Raw genomic sequence first — 11029 nt, 5'->3', positions numbered from 1 at the left:
AACATTTCCTAACTGGACTTACTGCACAGGTGGAAACCTATACTAGACATTCATGAGATTCTGAAGTTGTACCATTCTTCCACAAACATTTATAAAAGCAGTCTGTATGATGAGATATAGGATTTTATAGACCAGGTGCTTAAAACATCTGAATTTGAAAATTTGAAGGGATGAGTATTTGAAATGGATAAGAAAATAAATCTGATTTAAATCTGCAGGCAAAAATATATACTACCTCTGTTAAAGGCCCATGCAGGTCAAGCACACCCCACAAGTACTATAGGTTTGGAAATGTTCAGATTTTTTCAAACTGGCACAAATCTTGGAGGACAAAACTTTAAATGTTCTTTATGGTCAGTTGAAGGACAGTTTTGTTTATAAAGACTTCATAATTTATTTTATTTGTTGTTTCTATTGTTATGTTTATTTTTTGTATATTTTACATGTTTAAAACTTTAAATGTTTATCAAGATTGGGATATATTGTTTATCCTGCTGAGAAACAGATACAATCAAGGAGAGAAGTGTTATTTACTTCACTTGGGAGCAGTCAGGTCAGTTCTTTTCACTCAAATTATCTTTAAGTTTCATTTTCTTCTTCTTCTTGGGTTTTTAGCTGATATTCTGTCTCTACGCAATAAACTCGAACTAACGTAGAAAACACAGATTGTTAATTAATTGGAGGAATTTTTAACTGTAATCTCATGCCAGTCCAGCAGGTGGCGGTGTTTTCCGATGCAAACCGAAGAATAAGACAACACGGAAACACATGGTAGCCAACGTTGGGGATCAAACCTCTGGAGCTCTACTGGATTTTTGAGCCTATTTTTCTTTTAATCCCAGAAATATTATCTCTGTTTGAGATAGTTGTATTTTTATTTATTTATTTTTATTTAAGTTCAGCCCCGATCGCTGACATCATGGTTCGAGCATTACGGTGAGTTTTTCTAAAGTTGTCTCAGTCTTTCTGCGTTTCAGAAGAGGTTTTAGTATTTTTTCCTGACCAGACAAGCAATAAAGTCTGACTACTGGGATGAAACTGGACAAAATCGAGCAGAAGTGCTGTGATTTGTGACTGCAGGAGGTCTGAGGTTTAGCATCTTGGTGTTTTTGCTGTGCAGAGCCAAAAAATTGAAGAGGCCCAAAAATGTGGAGCAGTTTGATGAAGATGACCCCAAAGCCTACGGAAACATGCCAGTTCCTGATAAGGTAGGCGATGCATCGTTATGCTGTAATGATCTATTTTGAAGTGCAAAAAGTATGAAGTCTTATTTATTTACAGAGGTGGACAGAGTATCCAAAAATTGTGCTTCAACATATTTATACTCAAGTAAAAGTAAAAAGTAGCCATCCAAGAAGTTACTCATGTAAGAGTAAAAAAGTATTTGGTAAAACTGATCAGCCACTTAATGTTTAAAAAGTACATAATCAGATGGACCAAAATGTGAAATTAATTGGAAATGTTGGTATTATAAGGACATAAATGGCAATTCATATATGTAACAAAAAAAAATAACAAAATTAGGCAAAAGAAAAATTTGCCAAATCAGTTTATTTCAATGGAAAACTTTTGAAACTTTAATAAAAAAAACTGCAGGTCTGTGGTGAATTGTTAAGTTAAAACATTTGTTTGTTTTTCATTCAGTGGGTAGAAAATCCAGAAATTTTACTCAAGTAAGAGTAGCAATACTTTATAATAAAAAAACTCAAATAAAAGTAAAAAGTACAGCATAGTAAAACTATTTCTAAAAGTAATTTTTTTTCAAAAATGTTACTCAAGTTAATGTATTTGAGTAAATGTAACTACTGGCAACCCAACTGTGTTTATTAATCTCCACACTGCAACTGGAAGACATTTTAAATTTCCAAAATAAAACACAATAACCAAAAACGATAAATAAAAAGGAAATAAAAACGAGACAAATCGAAACATGAATAAAATGGATTATGAAGTCTATCAAAAAATATTAATCAGAATAGAAATGATGGAGCTCATTTAAATTTCTTCTGTGATTGATTTAATTCAGCAGCCTTACTGACCAAAGATTTTCTCTCAAGTGATTAAATTCTTGACTGCAGCAGAGGAAAATCTCTACTTTCATCATTTTCTTCTGCTTTGTTTTCCAGAGGTCATCAGAGTTTTATAAGGACAAGATCGATGAGTTTCATGACGAGAAGATCGCTGTAAGCTCACTCTGGTGCTTTTACCTGTTGGTGAATCATGTTGGAGATTTTTTTTGTTCTTACCGCATCTTTTGCTGCAGAAACTTCTCGCTCATGGAGTTCAGATGGAGAGCGACGTGGAGGAGCTAGACGATGAGGTTTTGATATACGAGTTTGTTCTGTTTTTTTGATGATTTTGATGATAAATGCGCCCCAAACTAAAAGTTGCCTGAACGTCCCAGGAGGAGGTGATGGCTCTGGACGAGTCGGAGTCGGAAGAAGAAGAGGAGGAGGAAGCAGAGGTGGAGGGAACGGATATGGAGAGTGATCTGGAGGAGAAAAAGGAAGAAGGTAAAGATTTAAGGAAGGTGTTTTAAGTTGGATTTTCTTTTATTTATCGTTCTTTCTAAGCTGTTTTTATTATCCTCAGATCTTCCCAGTGAGATGGCGTGGGGCACCAAGAGGAAAATGTTCTACAACACGGATTATGTCGCCACTAGTAAATTGTTTTGTTACTTCCAGTGACATTAATGGGCCGATTTGTGACGTTTCGGTGCAGATTTAGGATTTTGGTCGTGTTATTGCAGAGGGGAGACCACAGGAAGAGTTGGACGCTGAGGAGCAGGAGGAGGAGGAAGAAGCAAAAAATATCCAGAAACGTTTAGCCGAAAATCTGAGCGAGGAGGATTACGATTTAAACTTTCTCCAGGTAAAAATGATCCCCCCTCATAAACGGTCGATCCCATTCTGGATGAGGTTTCTTACCGAGACTTTATCCTCAAAGGAGTTTGCAGTGGAGGAGAAGGATGAAGACAAAGCTGTGGAGAAACGGGAGAAAATTGTGAAGGACTTGAAGCAGATGTCTCTCAAGGAAAAGATGAAACTTTTAAAGAAAGAATCACCGGAGCTGCTGGAGCTCATCCAGGACTTCAAGGCAAAGGTACGACTTATAAGCCCTTATCTGAAACCTCATGACTCTTCTATCCCCCGACGTCATCTCATGCGTTTGACATCTTTGTGTTTGCAGCTCACTGAACTGAAGGATGAGCTGGAGCCGATGATGCAGATGGTCAAAAATGGGAAGATCCCTTCAGGACAGGTCAGAACCAGAATCACCAGAACCTGTTTTACAACTTGTTGAAATAAAAAGTTTCAATCCAGTGAGATCAGGGCTTCCCAAACTTTTCCATGCCACCTCCACCAAACAGCGTTTGCTTCTGGGCCAGGACTCACTTTACAAACTCATGATGCCGCAAAATATTTAAAGAAACATCAACTTTTAGATTTTTTTCTCTCACACTTTCATTCACTTTTCAATAATTATTATATTTATTTCACATAAATTCTGTCTCATGCCTTCTGATTTTAGGGAACCAGAAGTTCGTCCTCCACAGCAGAACTGCTGCACGGTTCCTTCGCTCTTTGTCTCGACAGAAGCTCTTAAATTTTTTGCTGCTATTCTAGTTTCAGGAGCAAAACAGCCTGATAAATCTGACCGTGAAAAGTAGATTCGATTTTATGCTAAACAAATTATTAAAAATTTAATGAATTAAATTTTTTCATTTTTTTTTTTCTTAATCTTTCCTCAACCTTTCTGAGCTTCCCCATGGTGAAGAGAGGAACACTGAGTCAGATCACTTTTTCAGCGAATATTGCTCTGAAATCCAACAAAACACACCAATTCTCTTCACCTGATGTCTGTAGTGGGGCTTTGCTGCGAGAGATGTATTCCTGCACAATGTGTTTTAAAGTTTGTGTGAAACTGATGAGTTTTTACTCGTTTTCCCAAAGTGGGCGAACTACCTGGAGACAAAACAGCAACTTTACCTCAAGTGAGTCCTGATTAGATTGTCTCCACGTGTTGAGAGGAAACGCTCTGTGGTTAACGCGCATTTTCTGCTGCAGCTACTGCACCAACATCAGCTTCTACTTGGTGCTGAAAGCAAAGCGGATCCCTGCACACAACCACCCTGTGATCGAACGGCTGCTCACCTACAGAAACGTAAGTCCACCTGCTGACGGTGACGCATCAGGCAGCAAACGTCGCATTTTGTCAAATGCCATCATCCAGAAAACATGCATAACATATATTTGTTGATCAATATTGATTCCACTTGCTACCAATCGAAAGCAACTCCAAACAGGTGTGCTTTTAGTCTACATCTAAAGGAACACGGTGTTTCAGCATTTTGCAGTTTTCTAGAAGTTTGTTCCAGATTTGTGGTGCATAGAAGCTGAATGCTGGTTCTACATGTTTGGTTCTGGTTCTGGTGAAGCAGAGCAGACCAGAACCAGAAAACCTGAGTGGTTAATCCATTGATAAACCCAATGTCAGAAAAATTCACTTTTTTAAATAAAAATCCAACTTTGGGTGTAAAAGCGTTTGAGTAAACATTAAATTCTGGAGGGTTTTCTTTCAGCCTACTTCATGTTGTTGAACAGGTTCTATTCAAGTGTTTTCTTTACTTCTTATTATTGCAGCTCATCAATGAACTTAGTGCAGTAGATTCTCATCTGGCTCCAGAGTTTCGCAAACTTCTTGTTGAAGATGAGAACGACGATGAAAGCGCAAAGAGAAAAACAGAGGGCAAGAAGACCAAAGTACCAAAACAAAAGGTAAATCGTATTTCTGCTTTTTCAGATTAATCGGATATTGAAACCGTCGTCGATGTTAAAAGTCAGCATGTGGTTAGATGCAGGACTCTGGAGAAACTCCACCCGAGAACAGCGACTCGGACTTGGACGAAGAGGCAGCTCTGCGTTTCTACAAAGAAGTGGAGGAACGGGTGAAACTGAAGAGGAAGAACAAAAACCCAGAAGCGTGAGTGTGGTGTGAACCTTCAGTCTGCTGGTTATTATGAGACGGAAATGTAAGAAAACTTGCATTTGATGCAGGCTGGAGGAAAATTATGATGATGAGGGGGATGAAGAGCTGGATCAAGATGCCAAAAGAGGAATCACTTATCAGGTGCTGAAGCATTTCTATACATTACATGAAAAATGCAGTAATTATTCCCAGATTTCACCTCAAACATCTGGATGAGGAGAAGCAGAAAAGAAGAATATATCTGTACATTTCACATTTAGACTCTTACCTCCGTCTCTTTTTAAAAGCCATGAGATACCAAACATTGAAACCTTAAAAACTTCCAACAATTTTGTTTAGTGTCTCATAATCTAGTCCAGATTTAATACATTTGAAATAAAGTTAATCCAGAGACTGAATAAAAGCACAGAGGCAGTAATTTAATGTAGTGCAGCGTTTGTGAAAATAAAACTTCTCTCTGAATGTTTTGCATTTGGATGTATAATAAATTATTCAAATTAGTGGATAAATCTAGAAACTTGAGTCTGGAAAAGTTACATTTACGCCCAACTAGATGATCCTTGAACAGGCAATAGAGGGTTTTCATTTCATTAGATTGAGATATGGTGTAGGATTAAATAAGTGTTTATTTCTTCTTACTCCTTTTCAAAAAGAAAAGTGTTAAACTAGTTATTTTGCTCTTGGTTATGTATGCACATGTTTTCTCAGTTGATTACTTTTGTTTTTGAAAACATGTTTGAAATAAATCAAATCAGTCGCTAGAACATGTTCAGGTTCTGTAGTTTCTTTAGACCTCACACTTCTTTATTTCACAACTTTCCCACTTTTTTTAAGCACCCCATATCGTCACTGTAAAATCCACTGAGAAAAGGGAACAAAAATCCAAAGAACATATTAGAAATCCTGATAAAAACTCTATTGTTTTATGGTAGAAATCAATTTCTTTTGATGTAAAACTTGAGAAACTAACTAAAACTGCAGGTGTGTGTCTGGTGAAGTTTTGGTTAAAACCTGTTTTAACCAAAAACTTGTTCTTCATTCAGAGACGTTAATTATAGTGGATAAAGAATCCAGAAATTTTACTCCAAGAAAGATTAGAAAAAAATGACTTGAGTAAAATCGTTCAGCAGAGCAAAAATACTTCTAATAGTACATATTTTTAAAAATCTACTCAAGAAATTTAACTATTTACTCCCCTCCCCAAACTTATATTTTAAATAAACATTTTTTTAAATCTTCTGGCTCTTGCGTCTCACTAATAAATGATTCAAAGTGAAGCAGCAACGTTTTTAATGCTGTGGTTTTATTTGCGAATCATCTCAAGCGTCACTGACAACACCACAGATCAAATATTTCTCATGCATCATCGTGTTTCTACCCTAATCCCAGTTCAGTTCTCAGTGTTTTCTGCTCTGGTGCCTCCACAGATGGCCAAGAACAAGGGGCTGACGCCCAAGAGGAAGAAGATCGACCGGAACCCCAGAGTCAAGCACAGAGAAAAGTTCAGACGGGCCAAAATCCGCAGGAGGGGACAGGTTTGTATCGCATGCGGCGCTGAAGGAATCATGTCAGACTATCATCTGTATGGTTTTTCTAACCTGCGTTTGTTCTCACCAGGTGCAAAGTGTCCGTAAGGAGGAGACGCGGTACGGAGGCGAGGCGTCTGGGATTCGGGCCGGTGTCAAAAAGAGCACCAAGCTCAAGTAGCCAGCAGCGAGTCCAGAGAGTGGAGCTGTTATTGGTCAATAATCCTGAAATCACACATTTTTCTGATGACATTAATAAACACTCAAACAACCTTAACGATAATCGGCTTGATTTGTTCGTAGAGGAAACTGAACGTATAGAGGAAACTCTTCACGAATTAAACCCAAACGGCAGACTGGGTCAGGGTCATTTCCGTCCAGCGGCTTGCTGAGTTATAAACTTGTTGTGCGCCGTCGTCAGGTTGCTCACTATCCGCTCCTCGATCTCCACGCCCTTCTCCACGTCGCCCTCGGTGACGACCAGCTCATCCCGGGACTCCGGGGTCACGACCACCACGTAACCCCGCCGCGAGTCCAGCACGTTGGCCACCACCGCCTGGTGCCTGTAGGTGTCCAGAGCGCGCCGGGCCCTGTCCAGCAGGATGGTTGGGTCCGTCTCCAGCTTGAAGGACGTGACGAACGCCTGAGGCGCCCAGTCCTTAACGAGCGGCGACAGGATCTTAGGAACCATCTTCATGCTGAGCTGATGGAGAAACAAAGAGATTATATAAATGACATGCGATGGATTTAGTCCTGCGTGTTAGAAATTCATGCCGGACAATATCAGTAGCAATAAAAGCCTTTTTAAGGCTCTATTCCTCCTGGCTAAATATTACAACCCACACTGCAGCATGTCCAGAGACATAGCTTCTTTATTTATTTTATTTCATGTACCTGAAGAGGTCCGTTGGAAGACTGGATTTTGTGTTCAGGCATCTCTGACGCCGGGATGTAGAAGTCGGAGACGGCTGCAGCCAGGTAGAACATGGCCTTTGACCCTGATTGAAGATGAAACATTTGTAAACAAGTTTTAAACACATGCAAACAGAATCAATAGCTTTAAACTGTAAAATGTATGGCTCTTAAAGATGTGGAGAAAGGCTCATGAAATCATCTTTTATTGCAGCATCGTAGTTTTACACTKAAAAATGTAAAAAAATCCAACCTTTAATTTGAACACTTTTTAATTTGGAAAATCTCAATAAGGACTTATTTTGTAAAACCCTTAGTGCTTCAATAATAAATAGAATAAAACCTTTTTTATTTATTAAGATTTTTAATTCTTAAAAAATTTTAATATTATGTTTTGGTTAAAAATGTGCTATTACAAAGGATTAATTCTCTTTATAAAAGGCATAACCAGCAGTATGCCATTTAGGCCAGACAGCAGAGTTTACCCAGAAAACAGCTGATCCTGGTCATTAAGGTAATCCACCAATGGCCTTCCATGTTTTTGTGTTTAATCTTAGAAATTGACAGGAAATTTGAAAATATGATTTGTGTTATGGGAAGAAATTATTGACAATACTTGGACAGCAACTGTAGCCATAAAACGGCAAACCCAGTAAAATACAATTAATATAATTATCCTTTAGTTTTTAATCCTGATTACTTAACAAGCCATGGATCTTAAAACCTTTGCAAAAGTTTAATAAATCAAAAGAAATGTAACCTAACATGGAAGATAAGTCGGCGAACTTATATGACAAACAAAATATTCTTATGATACAAAATTCAAGAATTTATAGTTTTAGGGTTTTTTGAAATTTACTTACCGGTAATCCTAAATTTTGTGGATTTTTTTTTTTTTTTTGCTGGTTGTGATCTGTTATTTATCTAAAGGAATGCAGTACAAAGAAAACTGATTGGATGAAAAAGACAGGTCTGTGTTCGGCTGATTAATTTATTGTGGCTGTTGTTTTTTAATGTATAAATATTTATATTTTGCACCTTATTCTACTCATCCATTTGGAGGTGAAAAGTGGGATGATTGCTGTGCTCACCCTTGAGTCCAGTTCAATGGGTCAGCTATAAACAGCTCACTGGTGGTTTATATAGAAAAGAAACATTTAAAGTGCATAATTTCTGTGAGATTACACTCAGGCTTTTTCCACATCTTCAGCCGATTAAAGCTGCAGTATGTAATTTTTATAAAGGACATGTTTCTCCATAATTGTTGTGACAGTGTAAAATAATCTGTGAAAAGATCAACACCCTCCACATTTTCCCTGAGCTGTTATTGCTGCCTGAATAAATGCAGCACTCTGGACAAAAAAAACCCAAATCAGAGCCAGGAGGAGGGTCTTAACGCTGTCAATCAACGTTATGTAATCGCTGCTAAATGTGCTAACGCGAGAGAAACCACCCACAAGAAAACAGTTTACCCTCCGTCATCACTGACGCTACATGAGATTGTGATTGGCAGCACTAAGACCCGCCTCCTCGCTCTGATTGGTTGTTTCTAGGTAGAACTGGAAGAAGGCAGAGGAGCTCAGATTTTTTTAGATACCTCACTGTCACGACATAGTGACAGTTTCAACAAATATGTACAAGGATATTTTTTTTAATAAAATTTTGGCGTAAGTAATTATTTAGTACCTATAGAGCTGAGCGCCTGTGCCGCTGCTTTCAGTAAATGCAGATACTCCGAAAGAGTGTTGAACTCGATGGGTAGAAGAAGTCCTCCGTCTTTCACTTCGTTGTACCTCTTCAGCACTCTGGCGATGTTTGGAAGCACCTGCTGGTCGACCACCACCTTCCCCGCTCCTTCACCGTCTCCCGCCCTGAGCTGCAGGGCGTCCAGCATGTTGATGGTGGAGAACAGGCGTGTGTAGGGGTAGAGAGAGCGGTGCCTGTGCAGGAAAATGACGGCGTAGCCCGAGTCGATGAAGTATTCCGCCGAGGAGGCTCCTCGCCTGCCGCTGCTGAAGTTATCCAGGAAGCGGACGGTGCGCGACTCCAGGGGGACTTTGGTGCCGCCTGACGTGATGAGGACCACTCTGCGGCCCGCTTCGGCGTGACGGGCGGCGAAAGCGGCCATCTTCTCCTTGACCTCCTCGACGTGGGAGGGAACGGCAAATTCTTCAGTCAGCTTTCCATCAATGGACGATATTCTGGGTTCGGCCATTATCTGATAAGAGAGAAGAGGCATTAAGAGAGAAGTTTGGCTGCTTGTGTCTGCGCAGCAGATTTGCTTTAATGCTAAACCAGCTTTTTATTATAGCTTTGACCTGGGACAACAGAATGAAACATAAATAAGCCCGCAGAACATTATGAAGTTGTGACGTTACAGCTAAATATGAGCTGTGATCTAATTTCAGTCTTAGAATTCTGACTTTTTAATTTGACCATTTTTATTAAATTATTAAATTTTAATTTCAGAATTCCACATTTTTCTTCAGATTTGATTTGAACAAATTATTTTTTTTTGCTAAAAATTTGGATTTTAATTTTATAATTTACTTTTTTTATTCTTTTGTTTGTTTCTTAACATTCTTAACTTAATCTCAGAATTCTGCCTTTCTTCAGAATTGACTTATTTTTTTCGGCGATTTGATTTTTTTGCTAAGAATTCTGACTTTAATTTTAGATTTTTACTTTTTTTGTCAGAATTCTGACTTTTGTTTCCTGAATCTCAGAATTCATTTTTTTTTTCAGAATTGACTTATTTTTTGAAACTTGAATTTTTTGTATTCTGATTTTAATTTTAGAATTTACTTTTTTCCTCAGAATTCTTATTTTTCCTTTCTCAAAATTCATTGATTCAGACCAAAAATTACAATAAGGTCTGGAATCTTTGAATCTATGCACACATTACTGTCCGAGCCCTGTCTACAATGCAATGATTTTGTTTAAAATCAATATCATTGCAGCAAATAAGTCAGGAATCTTTGAAGAAACACATTTGCACCATAAATATAAAAACTGCACGTTTAATCTGTAAATCAGAACTTAAAGACGGACGACGCAAAGTATGGAGCTCAGAAAGTCACACAGTCAGTTAGATTAATATACCGATGAGCAGAGAAGCGAATTCTCTCGCAGCTAAAATCAAATGTTAACCGTTTTTGACCGTCTTAAATGGTTAACTCTTTAGATTGGACTGTCAACAACGAGACGCCAGAAATTACTACATTTTTTTCTTATTTGTACGTAACTGCGACCCAATGAAACAACTACAGCAAAGTAGAAATGACGTATGTCATGCACACCGATGAAGATGTTTCTCCYGTCACTTCAGGGATGTTTTCGTTCCTCCACAACTTGATGATTTTACTTCCTGAAATCAACTCAGCTTTGAGACTCTACGGTTTCTAAAAATACAAAGGGGAGCCGTCWGCGCCCCGCAGTGGCTGGAAACGGTACTGCCACTGTACGTTTCCTCTTAACTGTCAACATTAGCCGAAGTAAGTAGGCAGAAATTGGACTCAAAAGTAGYACTGCTTTAATTTGTTTGAACTCAAGTATATGTCAATATTAGTAATTTAAAAYGATTCTTTTAATAATCTTTTAAC

At 38.3% G+C, this 11029-nt stretch overlaps 2 protein-coding genes across 4 annotated transcripts; one reads left to right on the top strand and one right to left on the bottom strand.

Annotated features, from left to right (window-relative positions):
• Positions 1-735: 735 nt before the first annotated feature.
• On the top strand, positions 736-6792 carry utp3 (UTP3 small subunit processome component). 2 transcript variants are annotated; one of them, XM_008408617.2, is made up of 16 exons: positions 736-936; positions 1121-1208; positions 2127-2183; positions 2264-2320; positions 2405-2513; positions 2593-2661; positions 2750-2871; positions 2947-3102; positions 3190-3261; positions 3954-3994; positions 4068-4164; positions 4644-4778; positions 4856-4983; positions 5058-5130; positions 6417-6524; positions 6607-6792. In XM_008408617.2, exons 1-16 carry the CDS (start codon positions 920-922, stop codon positions 6694-6696), a joined length of 1419 nt encoding a protein of 472 aa, XP_008406839.1. In that variant the 5' UTR covers positions 736-919; the 3' UTR covers positions 6697-6792. The 2 variants fall into 2 exon arrangements, with proteins under 2 accessions (XP_008406839.1, XP_008406838.1); XM_008408616.2 differs by having other exon boundaries at positions 6417-6792.
• A 67-nt stretch (positions 6793-6859) lies between these two features.
• Positions 6860-10829, bottom strand: ppcs (phosphopantothenoylcysteine synthetase). 2 transcript variants are annotated; one of them, XM_008408619.2, is made up of 4 exons: positions 10727-10829; positions 9114-9645; positions 7410-7513; positions 6860-7218 (listed from the first exon to the last, which is right to left on the bottom strand). In XM_008408619.2, the coding sequence occupies exons 2-4, from the start codon at positions 9640-9642 to the stop codon at positions 6883-6885; spliced, it is 969 nt and encodes a 322-aa protein (XP_008406841.1). In that variant the 5' UTR covers positions 9643-9645; positions 10727-10829; the 3' UTR covers positions 6860-6882. The 2 variants fall into 2 exon arrangements, with proteins under 2 accessions (XP_008406841.1, XP_008406840.1); XM_008408618.2 differs by lacking the exon at positions 10727-10829 and having other exon boundaries at positions 9114-9789.
• Positions 10830-11029: the final 200 nt, after the last annotated feature.

This window comes from Poecilia reticulata, linkage group LG5, assembly GCF_000633615.1.
Source record: "Poecilia reticulata strain Guanapo linkage group LG5, Guppy_female_1.0+MT, whole genome shotgun sequence".
NCBI lineage: Eukaryota > Metazoa > Chordata > Actinopteri > Cyprinodontiformes > Poeciliidae > Poecilia > Poecilia reticulata.
The sequence above is the reverse complement of the archived record's forward strand: the minus strand, read 5'-3'. Positions and strand labels throughout refer to the sequence as shown.

Coding starts and splice junctions, on each gene's coding strand:
- ppcs (XM_008408618.2), bottom strand. CDS start 9,666: ATGCCTCTTCTCTCTTATCAGATAATGGCCGAACCCAGAATATCGTCC. Junction 7,514..9,113: donor ACAGGCGCTCAGCTCTATAG/GTACTAAATAAT, acceptor ATCTTCAATCAG/GGTCAAAGGCCATGTTCTAC. Junction 7,219..7,409: donor CTTCCAACGGACCTCTTCAG/GTACATGAAATA, acceptor TTTCTCCATCAG/CTCAGCATGAAGATGGTTCC.
- utp3 (XM_008408616.2), top strand. Junction 3,103..3,189: donor TCCAGGACTTCAAGGCAAAG/GTACGACTTATA, acceptor TTGTGTTTGCAG/CTCACTGAACTGAAGGATGA. Junction 4,779..4,855: donor CCAAAGTACCAAAACAAAAG/GTAAATCGTATT, acceptor GCATGTGGTTAG/ATGCAGGACTCTGGAGAAAC.